Below are 20398 nucleotides of genomic sequence, written 5' to 3'. Positions count from 1 at the left end.
AGAGGACTGCAGCATGACATATGCCTTTGCTATTTATTTCCTATGAAGTAGAAGTTCCAAAGGCCCTGACTATTGTTCCTCTATGATCAGACAGAGAAGGTCCTTGAACCTGAAAAGATCATCTCCGGAAGGTGGCCTCTCAGTGGCTGTGTGATACATCCCCAGTTCTGACTGCACGACTTTGAGCCACAGGTTCCCAGTTTGAACAATGCTGGTGAATTTAGCTGGGATGTTAAAGAGACTCCAACTGCAAAATTATTCCCACCAATCATAGGAATAGTGGGTTTAATAGCTCCCCATTCGCTGATTGAACTAGGCACAGCATACATAAATGAAAAGCAATTTTTTTTTTCTGATCCTAGACATGAGTTCCTTCTTTTTTAAAAAAAGAATGTCTATAAATCGATAGATCCCTGTTCAAAGATGAAGTGTGACTGTGCTGGGAAGAGACAGGGCTACGGCATGTGCACTGCTGAAGGTCTCATCAGAGTTCCTGGGGATCACGGGACTCACACCGCCTGGGCCGGGAGCTGCCTACCACACACGTGTGTGCATGAAGAGCAGCCAAGTCTCCTAGGAAAACGGAACCCACCCTAAGGGGAGAGTAGGTTTAAGAACATAAGCTTGGGTGAAGGAGTCTATGGCAACATTAAAAAAAAAAAAAAAAATCAGATTCTGATACTTTCCCCACTAGGAACTGGGGATTGGATCCAGGGGTGCGTTACCACTGAATTACATCCCCAGTCCTTTTTGTTTTTTAATTGAGACAGAACGTTGCCAAACTGTTCAGGCTAGACTTGAAACTTATGATCCTCCTTCCGCTGCCTTCTGGGTAAATGGTATTGTGTGCATGTATGGTGAGAAATTAAATTACTGAATGTAATATTTGCCATCTCTCAGGCTATCTTCCCACTCCAGGGGTTTGTGTCTAGGACAGGACAGTGAAAAGAAGATATATTATTATTTTTTTTTTTTTAATGAAGGTATAGCCACTGCTGGGAAGACACACTCTGACTCAGATCCCAGCTCTCTGTCTTATTAGCTATGTGATCTTTTTTTCCCCATACTTTTTATTGGTCCATTATAATTACACATAATGGTGGGATTCATTGTTACATACTTAGCTGTGTGATCTTAAGTCCTCCTACCTCTCTGATCCCATGTCTTCATCTGTAAAATGTTGGTTCTCGTAAGGATGTGTTCGGAACCCTTATATGCCCAAGGAGTACTTGCTCAGGCTATTATGATGCTAATAATGATACAAGTTAGTGATAAGAACATCCTTAAATTCACCTCAGACAGGTGGAGTCTGAGTCCATCCTGAGTGGAGGAAAAAATGGGGATATCAGAACAGGGCAAGAGGAAAGGCTCAGAATCAATGGGAACCAGGAGCCTGTGTTTCTAAAGACCTGTGAACATGCCCTCAGAATTGCCTCCCACTCTCTGGAGGTGCTGGAGGGAGGTTGGGGGCCCGATGCTCACAAAACAAGCTGGGGGCAGAGTCAGGGAAATGCTGTTGGTTTTAAAATTATGTTGTAGCATCCAAGCGGGAGGGACCCAAGGTCCCCAGGTAGGAGCCTTGCGGGAGTGCTTGGGCGAGTGTTCTTGGAATGACAGTCATCAGAAGAGGCACAGTGGGTTTTTGCTGAGAGCCCGTGGCCTCCAGCACTTGGTGGAGCCAGATGTCAACAAGGAGAAAATTACAGCGCATCTTGAGAATCAGAGACCTACGTTCCCGGCCGAGGGAAAGCAGTTATTACAGAGCACAGAGAGGGAGTGTCTGGCTGCGGGCGAATGGGCAGTGTTAGAATAAATGGGACTGACTGCCTGAAAGCCGGCTCCTTGGTGTTTGCTCCTCCAAGGGCTCACTCACTCAAAGACCTGCAAGCTGGAGGTCTTGGGAGAGTGTGGCTTCTTACTGGGGAAAAATGCTAGAGAGGTTGAGGTTTCTTGTTGGAGAAAGTTGTTGAGATGGGGAGGGGACCCTGAGGTCACTCTCACTCGAATGGCCACTTGTTAGATCAGGAAGGTCATATTCACTATATGGAGAAAGCTGGCAATGTACTTACTCATCCTATGAACACTATGGAGTGCTTACTGTTAGCCAAGCACCGTGCTTAGCATCAACAGTCCACTGGTGATAACGTTTCCAGAATTTCCAAGATCACCACAGAGATCTAAAAGGCGATGGCCTCGACATTTAAAATAGTGCCTATGTTATTTAATGAAATTCAATAACTTTGCACTGAGAAATGTAAGATCCTAGGATAGGAAATGAGCTCTGTTCTCCAACCCCTGCTGATCCTGAACTTTTTCTGCTGTGGCTCCCACCATGACTAGTCCAGTGTGTGTGTCACCAGTCCCTCTCCTAGTCACTGCCTTGTACTGGTTTTAGAATACCTGCCCCTCCTTCTTTTACACACACACACACACACACACACACACACACACCTTTGTTCCTGTTGGGCTGTCAATCATGATGCCTCTACTCTCTCAGGCCAGGGTAGGAGGCAGGAGACACACACGTGGTCAACCTCAGCTCTTCATTCCCTTGGGAGGAAAGGGCAAGCTCTAGAAGCTGGGATGTGATCCACAAAGGACCCATCCAATTCCTTCCTTGAAATATGGAAATTAGGAGCAAAGTTTTGTCTCTGCCCTGAGGTTTGCTCAAACGAGGCCACCAGAGGTAAAGGCTGCTGCCTTTCTCAGTCTTAAGAAGGAAGCTCCTTGGCACACATAGGAGCGTGTGAGCTAAGAAGAAGAAGAGAGAGGATGACAGAGGGAAGCTAAGAGGGAAGTTGTTGGAAAGTCTAGAAGTTCGGGGACAAATGCGTTATGATAGCTAGTATGGCTGAAATTTAAAGAGAGAGAGGGAGAGAAGGCAGGGAGCAATGAACGGTCTTCCCTGGAAGATTTCTAAGTTTGGACTAGTTCCAGGCACTCAGTAGGAGCACAGTACATCCTGGTTCCACTTTTCACTTTTTCTGTTGTTCCTGCAGGCATTATCTTGATTTCTTGTCTATGTCACAACAGGATAACACATCCTGTCCATGATGCTTGTGATGTTAGGGTATTTTACCCTTGGGGGAGACATGGAGTCTGAACAGTGGACTCCATTCAGAAAGTTTTATCAAGTATGGGTGGACTCTCTAATGTCCTATGCCTCAGCATCGTCTCCCCACGATAATGTCTATCAGACACAGAGTATGTGACACAGACTTCATTCATCAACCAATGTTAAATACGTCAGTATCATTGCTGGGCACTTTGAGTTCGTCACCTTTTTTCTTTTCTCCTCACACAAAAACTTACCCCAGAGGTATTATCATTATGCCCACATGACAGATGAGGAAACTGAGGTTTCAGAAAACTAAATCATTCCCGCAAGATTATACAGAATGCTAAAACCATGAGAGCCAGGATTTGAATCCATGCCTGTTTCACCTCAAATATTAACTCTTTTATAGCCAAGAAGCTCCCATATGGTTTGGGTGTATAGTCAGCACCAGTTCAAGAAATGAACCATTATCATTTCTTGCATAGGAGATAAATATCCTGCATTGAGCTCTGGGGACCACAGTGATTTAGAGAAGTCAAGAGTAAGAAGAACCACCTGGGCATGGTGGCACACACTATTAATCCCAGCAGCTCTGGAAGGAGGACAGGAGGAAGATCATGAATTCATAGCCAGCCTCAGCAAAAGCGAGGGGCTAAGCAACTCAGTGAGACCCTGTCTCTAAATAAAATTCAAAATAGGGCTGGGGATGTGACTCAGTGGTCAAGTGCCCCTGGAGTAAATCCCTGGTACCAAAAAATAAAACTAAAAAATAAAAGGACCCATTGCTTTAGCTCACAGAGGGGGTTCTGTCTGGGTAAGTACTCTTCAGCATGTCCCTGGCTCCCAGACAGTGCTGGGGATGAGGCTCCGCTCAAGGGTCCGGAGTCACTGGCAAAAGGAGATTGAAGAAGGAAGCCAAGTGCATAGTCTTATGAAGAAAATAATACATTTGAGATGAAACGGCTCCTGTCACTGGCACATCTATTTTGTCTCCAGGGCCTTCAAACATAAAATTCACTTATTTTAATAGCATGGCTTCAACCGATTTCCTGTATGAGATCACACACAGAGGAATCAAACTAATTTGAGATTACATGCCTGCTGCCCTTTCCTATGATGAAGAGTCTCTTCTTGCTTCTAATTAAACTTTTTCTTCTCTGACAAATGCCAAGATGTCAAAAAAGGATCCATCTGAGAAAAGCGAAGAACCAAGAACTTGGGGGTAATGGGGTGCTACTTCTCTATGGCTGAGTGAGCTCTGTTGTCAGGGTTGAAGGTCAGTGATATGCCCAAAGGTCATGGGATTTTGATCCCTTCAAATAGGAGTGAGCCAAACTCCCAAGGCCCGAGTGGCACCTACACATACCCGGGTGTCAGAGAAACCCCCTGTCCCCACCATGGATGGGTGTGCCGAGGGCTGGCGTGATGATAAGAGTAGATCAGTCCAAGAAGATGATCAATCCTGGGAATGAGATTCAGAAGACGGCACCCTAGTCTCTGATGCCAAGGTAGACTGATGGGACGACGGCTGGGCTCAGAACCAGGAGATGCCACTTCAAGTCTTGGTTCTGTCTTTTGTCACCCGAGTGACATAGAAAGGAAAATGAACTCAATTAAGCAGGGACCCTCTCGGGGCTTTCACAGGTGCTCAGCTCATCTTCATAAAAGTTCTTAAAAGTAGACGTTACTACATTATTTCCCCAGGTGAGTGGAAAGTGCTCTTTGCTGCAGACGGTGCAGCAGTGAGTTCGCGTCAGGGTCTAAACCCAAATCACTGCAGCTTCTCAAAATCTCCACTTAATCTCTGAGTCCCAGTTTCCTCTCCTAGAAAGGAGAGTGATAATTCCTGTGCCACACACCTCACGGGGTGTGAGGATCAGATACAAAGCTGATGTGCACACCCGGCATTGTCACTGCAAAGACACTGCAATCTGAGAGTGGGGTGGGTGTGACGCAGTCCTCATTTCCTTCTGCCTCTCAAGAGCCACCTGCCAAGGGCTTCCGACTAGTGCCTGGGTCATTAAAATCTGGCTGTTGCTGATGGGAATCTACAATATGTCAGATCTTCTACAGGGTTTTATCTCCATTTTATAAGTAAAAACAAGGCTTAGCAAGCTAAGTAACTTGCCTAATGGGCAGAGCTGAATTCTGACCCATGGCTCCCTGAAAATGAAGCCCAAGCACCCTCCAAAATAGACAGCTCTCTACCCACCCTCTCTTGCTTCCCTACCAAAGCAGACTGGTGGCCACCTCTGAGTATCCTTTCTAAAGGCTGAATGAATGAACCGTTTCTAAATGGACATATCCATCTTCAGGCCTGTTCTTCCTTCAGGTACCTACATCTAGATCCAAGGTTAGTTTAATTCTGTAACTTTGACACCCCCCATTTTTTTTTAATCCTGAAGATATAACAACCACAAAAAAAAATCATCAGAATCATGGCAACATGAGTGTTCAAAATATTCTAAATGGTATTGTTGAGCTATTTGCAATTGACTAATAGTATTATTGAGCTATCTGCAATTTACTTCATTTTAATTTTACTGAAGTCATTCCTACCTGGATGAATCATATAAAATCCTATCAAATATCATGACAACAAATTTTAACTTCTCAGTTTTTTTCACCCATTATAAACTTTACCAATTAATGCTTCTGTTATTGGTCATTTTGTTTTAACCAGCATAATGAAAAAATTGGGAGGGAGAGAGAAATATTTAAAGATATAGAGAGAGGGAGAAGGGATACAGAAAGGAGACAAGATACAGGTTTCTTTAATGATAGATCACAAAAGTCTCGAGAGGGCAAGATGGCTAAGTCTAAACAGTGAGTTTGAATATGAGGTAAAGGTGTATTTTTTTCACCTGAGATAGAAGACCCACTGATTCTGGGTTTCTTCGCCTCCTTGAATTGCAGTGAAAGCAAGAAATCCCTTCCCTTATTGGGTAGAGAGCAAACATCACCATCTCTAGCCCTCATCAGCAAGCATACAGCCAATGAGAAAAGGAAAACTTCAGTAAATAAGAAAGACTCTGAGCTGGCAGCTCCATCTTCTCATCATCAAAGGAGGCTCAAATAGGACTCCGCACAGAGTCAGTGTTTCCCATCAAATCCTGATACCTGCACCCAACACAGAGGGATTCATGTCAGAATGGCTCCCGGCTTGGGTATGAGAGGTTCTCTGAGCAATTTCTCAGTTTTACAGGGATCTGTGCCACAGAGCCTCAGGGACTCCATGTGCTTATTTGAATAAACACAGGGAATGTCACTGGCTACATTTCACTGCATCAACCTTATTAGTGACAATTCAATGCAGTGTTGTTTGGGGACATCTCACAGTGGAGTTGACAGGGTAGCTATGGCCCAGTCAAGCAAAGGAGGCAGAGGAAGGCACCCCAGTATCTTGAGGGGTCCAAGGAGTGTTGACCATGCTGATGAGCATGAATATTCTGGTTAACGCTGGGCCACACCAACCCCATCCTCGGTGGGTCCCCAAAGCATCCCATGCCTCAGAACTAGAGGGAAAATGGAGATGGTGCAGAAACATGACCATTTTGGGGGACAGGTAAGATGGCTGTATGCAATTTTTTCATCTTATCCGGGTCTGTCTGCTTCTCTGTGCTCACTGCTTCTCATCATCTGTCTCTGCCTTTCTCTTGCCCTTTTGTGTCTTGGTCTTCTGATCTCCTGTCTCCCAAATGTAAGGCACCTGGGAACAAGGCAGCCATGGCTTCCCCTGGTCTTCCCCTCAGCTGTCTGTGGTCCTGATGTGTCTCTCAACATCAGTTTCCGCCTCTTTCAAGTGGAGACGTAATACTGATCTCGAGATGCCATTAGGATGAAATGAAACCAAGAGTCACGCAGGCCACTCAGTTCCTGGTGTGTAACCACTGCTAAGTAAATGCCTGTTCCTTCCCCGTCTCCAGTCGATTGTCCCCTTGTGACATATTAGACTCCCACCAATCTGATGCCTTTCTTCTAGTGCGGCCGCCCTCAGCCCATTTTCAGATCAGCCAATGGAGCCAGGACTGCTGGAACCATTTTTCATCCAGTTGGTCTCTTTCCAGCAGTTTCATATGGCCTCTCACCGTAAATCACTTTGGGAAAATAAATGTCCCCAATCCATTAGTGCCTTTCCACCACAAGCCAATTTGTACCACCAACTAGACAAGGCTTGTTAATGGTCACTTAAATACATTCCTGCAGCCCAACCTGGAGACCCCAAGCTGGCCTCAAATCCTACCAGTCCCTGTTGATCAGACTGACAGCGGCAAAGGCGCAAATCTGATCCTTCTCAGTTGGGGGCCCTCACACCCAAGTTGTCCAGGGTAGCTCCAGTTTGCTCCTGGAACCCCACAGTAATTTTTTCATAGTGCCCCTTTCACTTTCAAAAGAGTTCCAGTTCCAGTGATAAACTATATGGGGTATCTATGGCAACCAAGAATAATAGTTTAGATAATAATAGCTATCATTTATCCACCCCTTGCTACACGCCAGGCAGCATCATAAAGGTCTTAATGCTGTGCCTCATTTAAGCTTCTTTATACACTAAGGAACGAGGCACTATGATCATGTCTATTTATAGACCAGGATGCTCAAGTGCAGAGGAGTAAGCAACAGGGCAACGTCAACCAGAAGGAGTTGTTCGTGCCTCACCCAGATCCCAACTGCTGGAGTGTTGGCTGCTCATGGCTCAGAGCTGTCCTCTTCCCTTGAGAAGTTTGCTCCATCAAATATAAGCCACCTTGAGAGATCCCCTGCCCACTCATGAAGCAGCCCCCAGCCAATGACACACAGGGCTTCCTGCTCCTTGCTTCCAGGTGGGACTGCCTCTGTGACAGGATCCCCCTGAGACCACATCCCTGCTGAGCGCTCTCCTCCACCCCAACCTGTTTTCCTTGCTCCCCACTGTCCCGAAAATGCTCAGTAAACTACTCAAAAATGGATCCCTGTGTCAGGCTCTGCCTCCAAGGAGTCAGACCTATGGCATCTGGCTAGCAGGCAGCAGAGCCGGGACTCGGGGTCTAAGAAGTCTGGCATCCACCCACTGATGTGACAGGACATCACCTACAGGATGACATGATGAAAGGAGGGCCTCCACGTTGTCTGATCACCAAAAAAAAGGCACATCACAGAGGTCTAGACATGACAACACCGATGGCAACGATCACAGTGACATAACTCTGCTTACTGAGTGCTGACTCAGGCCCATGTTGTATCTGTCTTCTCAATGCCACCGCAAGTTCATCTTATCCCCACTGTGCTGAGGAAGCCCAAGAAGCTTGAAGACATCGAGACACACCCACCAAGGTCACATGGATAGGAGGACACAAGGCCCACACCTATATCCAGGTTGGTCTTTCTTCAAAGGCCATACACTCTTGATACTTGATCACTTGCATCTCCTGCTGTCTGAACTATTTGATGGATAATTGATGAAGTGGGTCCCATCAAACTGCTCTTGTTTAGACCGAAGAATATCCCTCTGACCCCCACCACTGCCCCCGGTGGTGACGTTTTGCATTGCATTTAAGAAAGCCATCTTACTCTGGGAATAGCCAGAGCCTTCCCTTAAGCCATGCATAGAAACAACAAAGCAGTTGAATATATTGAAGAAATGAAGGAAAGCAATCATACAGGCCAAAAGGCCCAGACAGACAAATCATATTTCTTGTGACTTTTCCACCAAGGGAGGCTAAATGGAATAAAAGAAAAACATCAGAGCTTTGAGAAGAGGCAGATTCAAATTCTAACTTTGCTTGTGTGATATTTTTGGCAATTACTCCACGGCCCCAAACCTCAACTTATTCTTCTGCAACATAGGAAAAATAACTCTATCATTGGTCCATCAACGAGAGGACAAATGAAATGAAATATGTATTTCTTCCTGCTGCTTCTCTTCCATTTGCACAAAATTTATAGAGTATCCAACTTAAGCCCTCATTCCAGGCCTGTCTGACACAGGTTCAGATGTACTATGCTTTCGTTCCAAGCAAAGGGCATATCCTATTTATGATAAAAGGTTTCCATTAAAAATAGAGAGCAGATAAAAGGGGACCTTCATCCATGAGGCCATCAGTTGATTCATAAAAATACCAAGTGAGTCATCCTGGATCTCAAGGCTAAAACTTACAATCAATGGGCATCTCTAGCCAGCCAATCCTAGCCCAGTGGAGGAGGAAGTGCCCAGAGAGCCATCTTCACAAGCTACTCCAATCCTCTCTTGCAAAACTGATTAGCTCTGCTTCCAGCTCGGCAAAAGAAAAATCAATCGGGGTCCTTTGCAATTCTGTTCCATGAGCACCCCCATGCCTGGCTGGGTGGCTTTCCGAACAACTGGACAACAGGGATGGGGGACTGCAGTGATTCCATTGTGTGGGGGGATTGGGGGGTATGTGTATAGCTCCTCTGAAGAACAGATTGTGTTTGGCCTTGAAAATCAATCTCTTGGCTTTGTGACATTTATTATCTCAAAATGCTTCAGTTTTTATAAGCATTTATGCAGTTAGTATAAGGTTACTGAACGCAGAGGACCGATTTGCACTGCAGATACTCTTTTCTTTAAAAAGTAGCCACAACATACCTACTCTGACATAGGAGTCCTGGAACACAATCTTCAATTTGGATGAAGAGTCATAAATTACAAACATACACACACACACGTAATTGTTTTATATATATATATATATATATATATATATATATATATATATAAATAAATGCATGTGTGTGTATACATATGACATTTTTATGGCATGGTTAAGAAGGGAGAGTCATCAGTGTCTGGTTTTATTTGTGCTAGACAGAAGGTCTTTCACCAGCAAGTGAAGAAAAATGGTGACTCCACAATCCCCTTCCACTCTTTCTTCCATCCATTCACCTAACGATAACTCATTCAGGACAGAGGGCCAGGCACTGTGCTAGACATGGGGTGTTTATTGGTGAAAAGGGAAGATATTAAGCACTGCTTTTAGGATGGATTGACTTGGTTCTGTAAGAGTTAACAACAACACCAAAAATAAAAAACAACAAAAAAAAAAACAGATAGGATCTCCCCATTTGCAAAAGCCTCTTTCTTACCCTGAATTCTCCAGAGAGGCCTCAGAGTGGTGTTCAGAGTCAAAACGGACCAGCAGGATATGTGAGGAGCCAGCCAGGCATCAGAGTCCACTGCTCCCACCGCTGGCTTCTAAGCTAGCAAATAATGCCTGCTTCTACTCTCAAACGGAGAAGGGAAGGGAGATCTTTGCAATTTTTTTTGTCTCTTGATTAGGTCCCAATTTGGGGTTTCTGATCTTGCTTGGGAAACCTGCGCTGGCTGCTGCTTTCGAAGCAGTGTGCGTTGGAGGCTTGGAAAGGCAGCTATGGGAAGGGCTAGGCTCATCTCTCTGAGAAAACAGTTCCACTTACAAGCTTCAGGCGGCTGCAGGGTTGGGTCCGCTGATCTTCCCCAGTAAGCCTCCTAGACCTCCGGGCAATGATCCCGCGGTGCGTTCGCCCACAGGGGCTTACACACACAGTGCTGTTGCTCTCAACAGGCACGGTCCGGGAAGTTTCCCCAGGAGGAATGGGGAATGGAGGGCCTCTTGGAGGGCTGGGCTCCTTCTGAGATGAGAGCAGGAGTTGGAAGGAAACTGATCAAGAGTCTACCCCCTTAGAGAAACACAAGGGGTGTGGGCAAGGGGAGGGGTGGGCTTCAGCCCTGGCGTCCACCCCTCATTCTGTTTAGACACTAAGTATCTAACTGTCTTGCTTCCCAGTTCCTTTCCACATACCAGGCCACAAGGAGGGGAGTGCGCAGGGGGGTGGGGGTGGGGTGGGAAGAGACTTGCACCCAACTCAGCCTCATCAGGACCACAGCACAGAGGTTAAAAAGAGTGTCAAATCCCTGCCAAGCCACTTTTTAGCGGCTGAGCGGTCTTGGGCAAATCACTGGCTCTGAGCGGCGGTTTTCTCACCTATAAGGAAGGGTAAACGATGACGGTACCCAACTCGCTGGGTCCCAGGAAGTATTAAATAGGATCGCACGTGTAAAACTCTAAAATCGGCGGCTGGCACCCAGTAAGCGCACGATTATTAGTATGTTTAACCAGGTTTACCATCAGCCCCTCGCATCCCCACCCCTGTGCTGAGCTGTCCTACAGGACAGAGAACTCCCGCGGCACATTTTTCCAGCCCCAGGGTGCTGGCTCCACCATCCTCCCGGACACTTTATATCTGGCTCGGGGAAGGAATGCCACCCTCGGCACCCACTCTGCCAGCACCGGCGGGTCACCGGCCTCGGGGAGGCTCTGAGCGCCCGGCGTGAGCGAGAAGGGGACGCCCGCAGAGGCTCCCCAGGGCAGCGTCCCCGCCGAGGCTCTCCCACCCACTCCCGGAGCCCCGAGCGCAAAGAGCGAGTGAGCGAGAAAGGCACGGATACTGGACCAGGCTTTGACGCGGATCTTGAGCTCGCCGTCCTGCGGCTCCGGCATGGCCTTCCTGGAGAGCCGCAGCTTGTTGAGCCCCCCGAAGCCGGCCAGCACCACGGCGCGCATCTCCTGAGCATCCCCGAGGCGATGCGAGCCATCGCCGCCGCCGCCCTCCGCTGGTTCCTTGCTTGGCTCCTTCTCGATCATTTGCTCCGTCTCCTCCGCCTTCTCCATGCCTTCCTTGGCCATGGCGCGCGGGGCGCGGGGCGCACGGGCTGCGGAGGCTGCGGCGCGGGGTGCTCGGGTTCCTCTCCCGCGGGCTCCTCCTGTTGAATGTGGGATGCTTGGCGGCGCAATGGCTGCAGCCGAGGCGAGCGGCGCCGCGGTCCACAGCTCCACCGTAATCCTCGCAGGCGCCGCGCCCAGCCCGCCCCACCCCCGCTGCCGCCGGCCTTCCCTGCCCAAAGGAAGCTCTGGCTCCGGTTTCTGAACCAGTCGCAAATTAGGCTCTTGATCGAAGCCCTAATCACGGATTTGCCCAAGACTCGTGGATGAAACACACCTAGAGCGGCCGCCTAGCTCTCCCCTGGGGCCCAGTACTTGGTTATATACGGCGCAGGCTTGGAAGCCTTGAAATGGACAGAGATGAATGTCGGGGCCTGGAGGATGCCAGGCAAAGGCAAGGTTGCCTGCTTTCCAACCGATCTGCGGGGGCGGGCGGGATAGCGGGAAACGGGGCTGTTTCCCAGGCCGTGGGTTCTGAGTGGAAGGACAGCGAGGTTCCGGAAGCAGGAAACTAGAGGTACCAATCCCCGCCCTCAAGAGTCCCTGCAGGGTCTTCTCTCTCCAGATGGACGGAGCCCCCAGGGTCAGCCAGGATGCTCTCTTCCCAGGGCATCCCCAGGAGCTTCTTATGACGGCTAATTCTCAGCACCTACGTGGTTTCAAGACAACAAAGAGGCTCCAGTAAAGAACTCAGTACCAGAACACAGTCCTGTTCTCCTTCTGACCCCCAGAGAACCAACAGTAACACCCAAGTAGCTGACCTTTTGTTTTGTTGTTTGCTCTTGGACCCCTTTGGATAAAAGATCTCATTAAAAAACAAACAAACAAACAAAAAAAAACCTTGTATTTTCATTAAAAAAAAAAAAAAAAGAGGGTGATTTACCTTGTGGCAGTTTAAGGAAAGCGATGGGATTGACAAATATTCTAGTTACTGTGCAACCAACAACCAAATCTTTGGCACTTTGTTCACCCTTCCTGGGCCTCAACACCCCCATCCACAAAATAGGTACACTTAATTTTGCTTCTGCATTGTAGGTGCTCAGGTAGATACGATTTCAGGGATACCCGATCCTTACCTTTGAGGAGCTCAACTTAGAGCACAAGGCAGGGAGAACACAACAAATAGGCAATATATTAACAATTTAAGAGCCTCTTCTCCCTCCGTTCTCCCTGTGCCTCTCTGTTTTAAAGGCCCTGGCCTTCTGTGTTACTATATCCACTCCCATCAAAGGACTCTGTCTCTGTGGTGCCCTTGGCCTGGGATATATGTCTCACCTCCTTCATCTGGTGTTAACTCCTACTTCACTCCCACCTAGAATGTCCATTCTTTCTGGGATGCTCTCCAGCTCCCAAAAAGGGTCTGTTTCCTTACTATAAACTCTCACTCCAGTCCAGAACTAACTATGCTTATTTGATGTCTCTCTTTCCTTCACCCAACTGTGAACTTCATGTGGGCTTTTATCCAGCCTGGTTCCCTTGGGGCTTAGCACAGGATTGGCAGGTAGTAGAATATGCTCAGAAAACACTTGTTGAACAAATGATTTCATCTATGGATGCAGATGCTTCTGTGGGAGGACAGAGAAGGAAACGAAACGGTTAATTTCTCCAGACCGCGGAGAAGTCCTCAGGGAGGAGGGCATGTGTGAGCCTTGAAGCATAAGCAGGATTGTTCAGACAGAAAAGGTCACAAGCACATAGAAACACATAGAAAGGTGACAGGTGACGGTGCTTTTGAGAGGACACTGGTTTGTTCCAGGAGCAGAGCATTGGCTGTGTTCAGCAGTCGCTGGAGAGGGGGCTGAAGGGGTGATTGGAACCAGCGTGGAAGGGTCTCTCATACCATGTTTAAATTTCAGGCACAATCGCAGAGCCACTGGGTACCAGTAAAGGCTTAAAAAATGAAAGCAAGGGCCTGGCACGGCCAGAGGTGTGTTTTAGGGCAACAGCTTGGGCTACTGCCCAAGAGCATGGTGGCTTAGATAATGGGGTCACTGGAAGCATGGAGATAGCTACAGATGGTAAAACCAAAATAAATGAGAAGGGTGTGACCCAAGGTAGTGGGTGCCCAGGGAAGGGAAGGGAAGGGAGGGGAAGGGAAGGGAGGGGGCTGGGCTTTGTTAATGAATTGAGCATTTTTTTCCGGAACCCAGTTGTCCACATTGTGAACTCTGTTTGTACTGTGAGATAGTGTTTAAGCTGGATTCTATCCTGAAACAAGAATTCAAGTGCCGGTGGTTTATTTTGGAGATAATCCTAGGAAGTGCTGGTTGAGAAGTAGGAAAGTGAGCAGTGATATGGTCATGTGCGTGCAATGATAAGCCTGTCCCTACGGTGGACAGATGAAGCTCAGACCTGCCGGGGACCTTTGAAATACAGCATGGAGCAAGTCTCAGAGTTGTCACACCCAAGCAGTAAGGAAATAGGTGTTTATTCACTATATTCTATGCACAATTGACCAAGAGCTGTTCCTAAAAGGTTAACTCCCTGGCACATCCATCCAACCCCAGGTACATGGGCAGAGAGAGACCCCAGGCAGAGAACTCTGGACACTCTCAGTAGGAAGCCATCATCTTGTACATGGAATGGCAGGTTCCATGGGGAAATGACATCTACAATGTATATTATTGTTTGCCCACGTCTGCTGTTCTACACAGGTTAAGCATGTTGTGTTCTTTGATTTTCAGGATAATCTCGTGAGATAAGAATTATTATTGCTCCCTTAAGAAGAGGAAACCTGAGTATTTGCATGGTGAACTGGGCTCAGAGGAGCACATTGGCTCCCTTGGTTGTGATTAGATACAAAATCTGACTCCAGGTTCATGCCCATAACATCTTACCTGTTCAGCCCCTGATTGATAACACCCCATGGAAGTTTGGGAGGTTCTCCATTGAACTGTTGGATGTTCTCTGCTCTTTTCTTGGCCTCCTAGTATCTCTGTTCTACCGAGGTCCCTTGCTTTGGTTCTGAATGTTTTCCTTTGGCATTAGAAAAGTAAATCTAGTTGGCAGTCAGCACACAGTGTACTTAAGAGAATGTGTTTGTCTTATGTAGTGTGTTAAAGGAAATATACTTATTCCCTCCAGGGAGTCTTCTGGCTGTTTACAAATCCAAGACTGCAATTGGCAGGCAGGTGGTTATCACAGCCCAAAGTATGGCTGTGCTGTTTGGGAAAGGACTGTCTTCTGAGTCCTGTGTAACAGTACTGTTAGGTATTCCCAACTCTTCTCCTCTCTAGTGGAGTGTGACAAGAGCTATACTACACAGCATATCTCCAAATAAACACAGTAAATCTAATTTTAATTATAAAATTGATTCTAGAGCCTCAGTTGAGAAGTTTCTTACATTGTAGGTCAATGTCAAACAGCGGCCACTAATGGTGAAACATAGTATTACAGCTCAGCTCTAATGAACTTGTAAATGGCCAGAAAGGGCAGGAGTTGGGGGGTGGGTGAGGGCAAATTTAGAAACTCCTCTAGGTGTTGGCCATCAGAGGGGAGTATCACATAACAGAGGTGAGGTCTTGGAGATGGGAAATAATATTAGCTTTACTTTAGAGATGATTTTCTAAATAATTTGAAATGGTACCAGAATTCTTCAGTGAAATATGTTACTTCTCTGATGCTGTGTCCTTTAGAAGATTCCATTGTATTATCTTCAGTACTGTTAGAATTATTTGCTACACACGTACTTTTAAATCTCCGAAATAACGGTACGACATAGGGACAATCATTCCTGCTTTACAGAGGTCAAGATTTCATATAGATTAAGTAGCTTTCCCAAGATCACCTAATTGATAAGCAGCAGAGCTGGAGTTTGAAGTGGGAACCATCTGACTCTGAAATGTGAATTCCTTTTATATTATACTGTCTTTGGCTTTATATATTTCTCTTTCGCTCATAAAATACTGTTTAATATGCCACAGGAAGAAGACAAATTTAGGTTAATAATGGAGACTGGTTAAAAAAAAAAAAAAAAAAAAAAACTCTGAGTGAAGTCCAAGGCCTTATATAAAAGGGTATGAGCCATAATTTCTTATAATTCATGGTGATGCCATTTAAAAGTTAATGGAACTTAATTGCCATGAACACAGCCGTATTCTTCAGAGAAGAACTGGGGGTCAGGCTGTGGGACAGAAGACATTTCCTATCTATATCCCATGGGACCAGTCCTATGCAATAAACCCTGGTTGTATCAGAGGAGGAAAAAAGTGAACTTACATTTATTCATCCCCTTTGAATGCTGACCTGAGCTATTGCTAAGCACTGGAGATCAAATGGTGACTAACACAAGCAGATTCTCCTTGCTGACAGAGGAAGCAGTCTAGTGAAGCGACACATATTAGTTGGGTCAAGTTACCCAGAAGCAAACTTTCTTAGTTCAGAGGTTTGGGTACAAGTCATTTTTGAGTGCTTCCCAGGAAGCATGGAGGAGACCTGGGGAAGAGATGGGCATGGAAAAGAAATGAACATGAGGTGTGTATCCACAGGTGATGTTGTGGCTTGTGTATGAATTGTCCCCTGAAAGCACCTGTGTGAGACAATGCAGGAGCATTCCGAGGTGAGATGATTAGATTGTGAGAGCTGTGGCCTAATCAGTGGATTAATCCCTCTGAGACATGAGTGGGTGGTAACCATAGGCAGGAAGTGCATGGCCCAGGGAGAAGTCAGTGGGGATGTGCCCTTGGGGATTCTGTTATCCCTGGTTCCTTGCACTCAAGTTCTGTCTGCTTCCTGGCTGTTGTGAACTCGGCCACTTTCCCCCTCCACATCCTTCTTCCGTGATATTTTACCTCAACTCATGCCCAGAGCTACGGAGTCGACGGACCATGGGCTGAACTTCTGAAACCATAAGCCCAGACTAACCTTTCCTCCTCAAAGTTGTTGTGGTTAGGTATTTTGGTCACGGAAACAAAAAAGCTGACAGAAGCAGGTGATCACGGCCAAAAGGCAGGTTAAATCCTGCTGGAGAACTCGAGCGGACAGTGAGGGACACACCACAGAGGCTCCCAATCAAGAGGCGAGGTAAAGGAGCATCAGCCAGCTCCTGTCAGTGCTTGGTTGAGGGCTGTTCCTAGGGGCTACTTACCATCTGCCACTTCTGGCTGGCCCTGCACAGAGGCTGTTTGGGAATCCATGACTAGACAAAGCTGTCCTGAAAAAGTTGCAGGTGTTCAGAGGTGACAGCCACTAGGTCATTGTACATGGCACTGGTGAGTCCCCAGAGGCCAAAGGTGGGGCAGTGGCAGGCTCTGCTACAGGTATTAAACCAAAAGAAAATCACATGAGTAATTAATCATTCATGAGTTTGATAAGTGCTGTGAAGGAGAAATTCAGTGTACCATCTGGAGGGTCAGAGAAGACTTCACTATGAAAGTGACAGAAAGCCATGAGATTCAGCTGCCAATACCAAAAAAAAAAAAAAAGCTAAAAAATGACTTAAAGATGATAGGGTCGTGGGATACAAAGACTCCACAAGGTCACAAAGACCTATGTGAATGTCCCTTCTCTGCAGCTCATGAAGGGTCGACCTCGTTCTCATGGTTCAAGACTCAGCCGTCATGTCCTTGTTCTGGTCAGCAGGATGGAGAAGAGCGGGAGAGGAGCAGACCCATGTCCTGTTTCTAAGCACCCTACAGGAGCCCTCCTTACCAGCAGACTTCTTACCTGGTATGGGCCGGAGCCTAGTCTTGCTACATCCTGTTGCAAAAGAGGATGTAGTTCCCCAACTAAGTGGCAATGTCCCAGGTAAAGGAGTTTGAAAGTTAATGGAGAAAGGGAAGGTGATATTGGAGGTATGGTGGTATCTTCCTCCAGTGACACTGAAGGGCTTTCACAACAGACTCTAAGAACAAAGGGGAGTGGCCAGCCTCTGCATAAAGCCCAGCATCCCCAAGTACCCTGGTCCCTGGGGTGCAATGCTGCCTTCTCAATAGCTCCTCTCAGCTGGGTTTTCACCCTATTGGATTTTTCTCTCCATAAGATTCAACTGCAATCTTATAATTGAAGTTAGCAGGAAAACTCAATTCCCTTTTCATGACCAAAAGGTGCTAGTCATAAGACATTAAAAAATCATTTAAGCTTTGTATCATCCAGAACACAGAAAAAATAAAATGCAAACCATTTCACCTGCTCTTACATTTTATTCATAAGTATCCATTATCCACAAAGAGATGATTTCATCAAGTGTTTTGCATCATTGGGTAAACATGGTTGGCCAAGTGTGGAGGAGAATATACCACAGAGGACTGAGTAAGGAATTCAAATGAAGTAGTTTATGGTTTTGAAACCCCATTTGTGCTTGGAGATAATTTCTGAGTGATTCTTTTATCCCCTCCCCTGAATATTATCTAGGGCTTTCCCTAGTGTGCTGCTGTATGAGTTCTTGTGTGAATCATCACACAATAATGCTGTCTGCTTCTTCCAGAAGCCGCATACAGCTGTGCTTGCCCCAAAGTACTTTGAATATAGATCATTGTGAGTAACGGCGATGGGATGGGATGTAAAATTCAGATTCAGAGGTAAACAAAGCATCTACTCCTCCAAGGGAAACTAGACAGGGAGCTTCCTCCGTGCAGTATATTTTTCCCCCTTCTTGCAAACTCAGAACGTTCTCTTATAAATCAGGACAAACCAGCTTCCGGCTAACTCACTGTCTCTCATTTCCCTGATGTCCCTGGTTTGAGCTAAGAGGTGATTTCCCTGAGAGTTTTGCCTCCTTCATTATTGTATTGGCCCATATCCAGTTTGTGGGGGCTTGCTCAGAATAATCACTGCGTGAGGCTGCAAGACCTCAACATGGTAAAAATGCTCAATTTGCAAAGGGCACATTTTCTGAGTTTAGCTGGCTTAAATCATAGGAGATTAGAACATGTTCTTTGAAGGCAGCAATCTACCCTCTTCTTTTTAGTATGTTCCTCTTCTTCACGAGCTAGGGGGAGGGGTCTACCCAAAGTAGGGAGCAAGAAGTACTATCCATCCACCTGTCCTCCGTTCACCCACCCATCTATCCGTCAGTCCATCCATCAAGTTCTTGTAGTCCTACTGTGCACTAAGCAAGGGGGAAGGATCACACTCCAGTCCTTGCACAAATCCCAGGCTTTCCACTTCCAAGCTGTGGATTTTAGTCTCCAGAAGGGTAAGAGAGTTGCTCAAATTAAATTAAAATCAGAATACCTAAATTTGGGGGCATGATGTGAGCAACCGCGTGAGACTCCAGGACGAACTCTTCCAGGTATTATTTTTCATGAAGAATAGTTGGTCAATGAGCAATGATTCCCTTTCTGCTTCCTCCATGAGTAAGGCTCTGTGATGTCTTAAGGGAGAAACAAACAGGTAAACAACATGCTGTGAAGTCCCAGGGAGGCGGACAAGGTAAGCAGAGGCTGAGCACATAGGCCCTGGGGGCAGACAGGCTGCATTCCAATCCTGACCTGACCTCTTCCTTGCTGGGTAACCATGGCTGAGTTCCTTAATCTGTCCATTACCCAGCCTTCTAATCTGTAAAATATGGATGTTAATCATGCAGCCTTCACAACCTTGTGGAGAAATTGAAAACAAATAATAATCCAAATAAATGTCCATGCTTAGGGAATAATCCCTCTTCACGTGTTAGTACTCTATCTGCCTTTATCAGATTGCTTAGTATGTCAACATCTGTTTAATTCCAAGGTGAGCATTCCAGCTCAACCTTCTCCTACGTCTTGAGTGGAGCAGTGGTCTCTTAGGATGTTGGATTGATGCTAGGGCCAAAGGGAGTCTGTGTTCTATTCAGCTGGGGACCCTCTGGTCAAATGTAGTTAAGCATCTTTCTTTAATGCAGATCTGGAGCCTTATGCTAGCCTGATTTCTGAATCTCCAGACTTAGTTGACTTCCAGCCCTTTATCCTGGACATTCAGAAGGCTTTCTATAGATAGATGTTTTAGATAAATCAAGGGGTAAGTATTCTTGATTGTCTGCTCAGGGTTAGACACTTAGAAGAAACAACAGTGGAAAATGGCACCACCTTGCCCCCAAATGGCTGAGACGCTTATTTAAGAGAAATAGACCCGCAATCAGTTTTGAGAAGATTCACCCTCGGTGGAAAACCAAAAACAGTATGACACAGATGAAGTGGCTCTGGTATGGGCCACAGTAAGGATTGGTGGGGACTGTGATAAAAAGGACTGCAGATGGCATTGCAAAGCAGGGTGGCGTCAACTCAACCTGGATTCATTGTCGCCATGTGAGATGTCAGGTCAGGGTTGCCGGGTCTACCAAACATTCACGGGAACCCGAAAGTCTGGATTTTTATGTGAAATACACCAAATCTATAAAATTCTGTCAAATGTGACACAGAATGAAGTGAGCCAAATCTAGCTCATGTGGCTCCAGTTCAAAATCTTTGCTCTGTTGCCAGGGGTTCTCAGGCAGGAGTGATTTCACCCCTTGGGATGTTTTTGGTCATCACAACTGGTACAGTCAGCTAATGGGCAGAGGCTGGGAATGTTGCTAAACAGCCTGCACTGCAGAATGCACTGCTTAGGACAACCTCCCTCAACAGAGAATCATCCAACTCAAAATATTAACAAGTGCAAGGTGGGAAAGCTCTACTCCACTCCAGGGATCCCTGGGCCCCAGGAGCCAGGAGGTCTGTGGTTCGACTGT

At 46.5% G+C, this 20398-nt stretch overlaps 1 protein-coding gene across 1 annotated transcript in view; it reads right to left on the bottom strand.

The window, feature by feature from the left end:
- Vat1l (vesicle amine transport 1 like) overlaps nucleotides 1–11734 on the bottom strand; it is a 141203-nt gene extending 129469 nt beyond the window's left edge. The window contains exon 1 of the mRNA XM_076839168.2: nucleotides 11486–11734. Within this exon, the coding sequence (XP_076695283.1) occupies nucleotides 11486–11718 (233 nt within the window). The 5' untranslated portion in view covers nucleotides 11719–11734. The remainder of the gene's footprint in view (nucleotides 1–11485) is intronic.
- Between the last annotated feature and the right edge of the window lie 8664 nt (nucleotides 11735–20398).

The sequence above is a fragment of the Callospermophilus lateralis genome, chromosome 18 (assembly GCF_048772815.1).
Source record: "Callospermophilus lateralis isolate mCalLat2 chromosome 18, mCalLat2.hap1, whole genome shotgun sequence".
Lineage (NCBI taxonomy): Eukaryota > Metazoa > Chordata > Mammalia > Rodentia > Sciuridae > Callospermophilus > Callospermophilus lateralis.
Note: the sequence above shows the minus strand (reverse complement) of the source record. Positions and strands in the feature narration are given on the sequence as shown.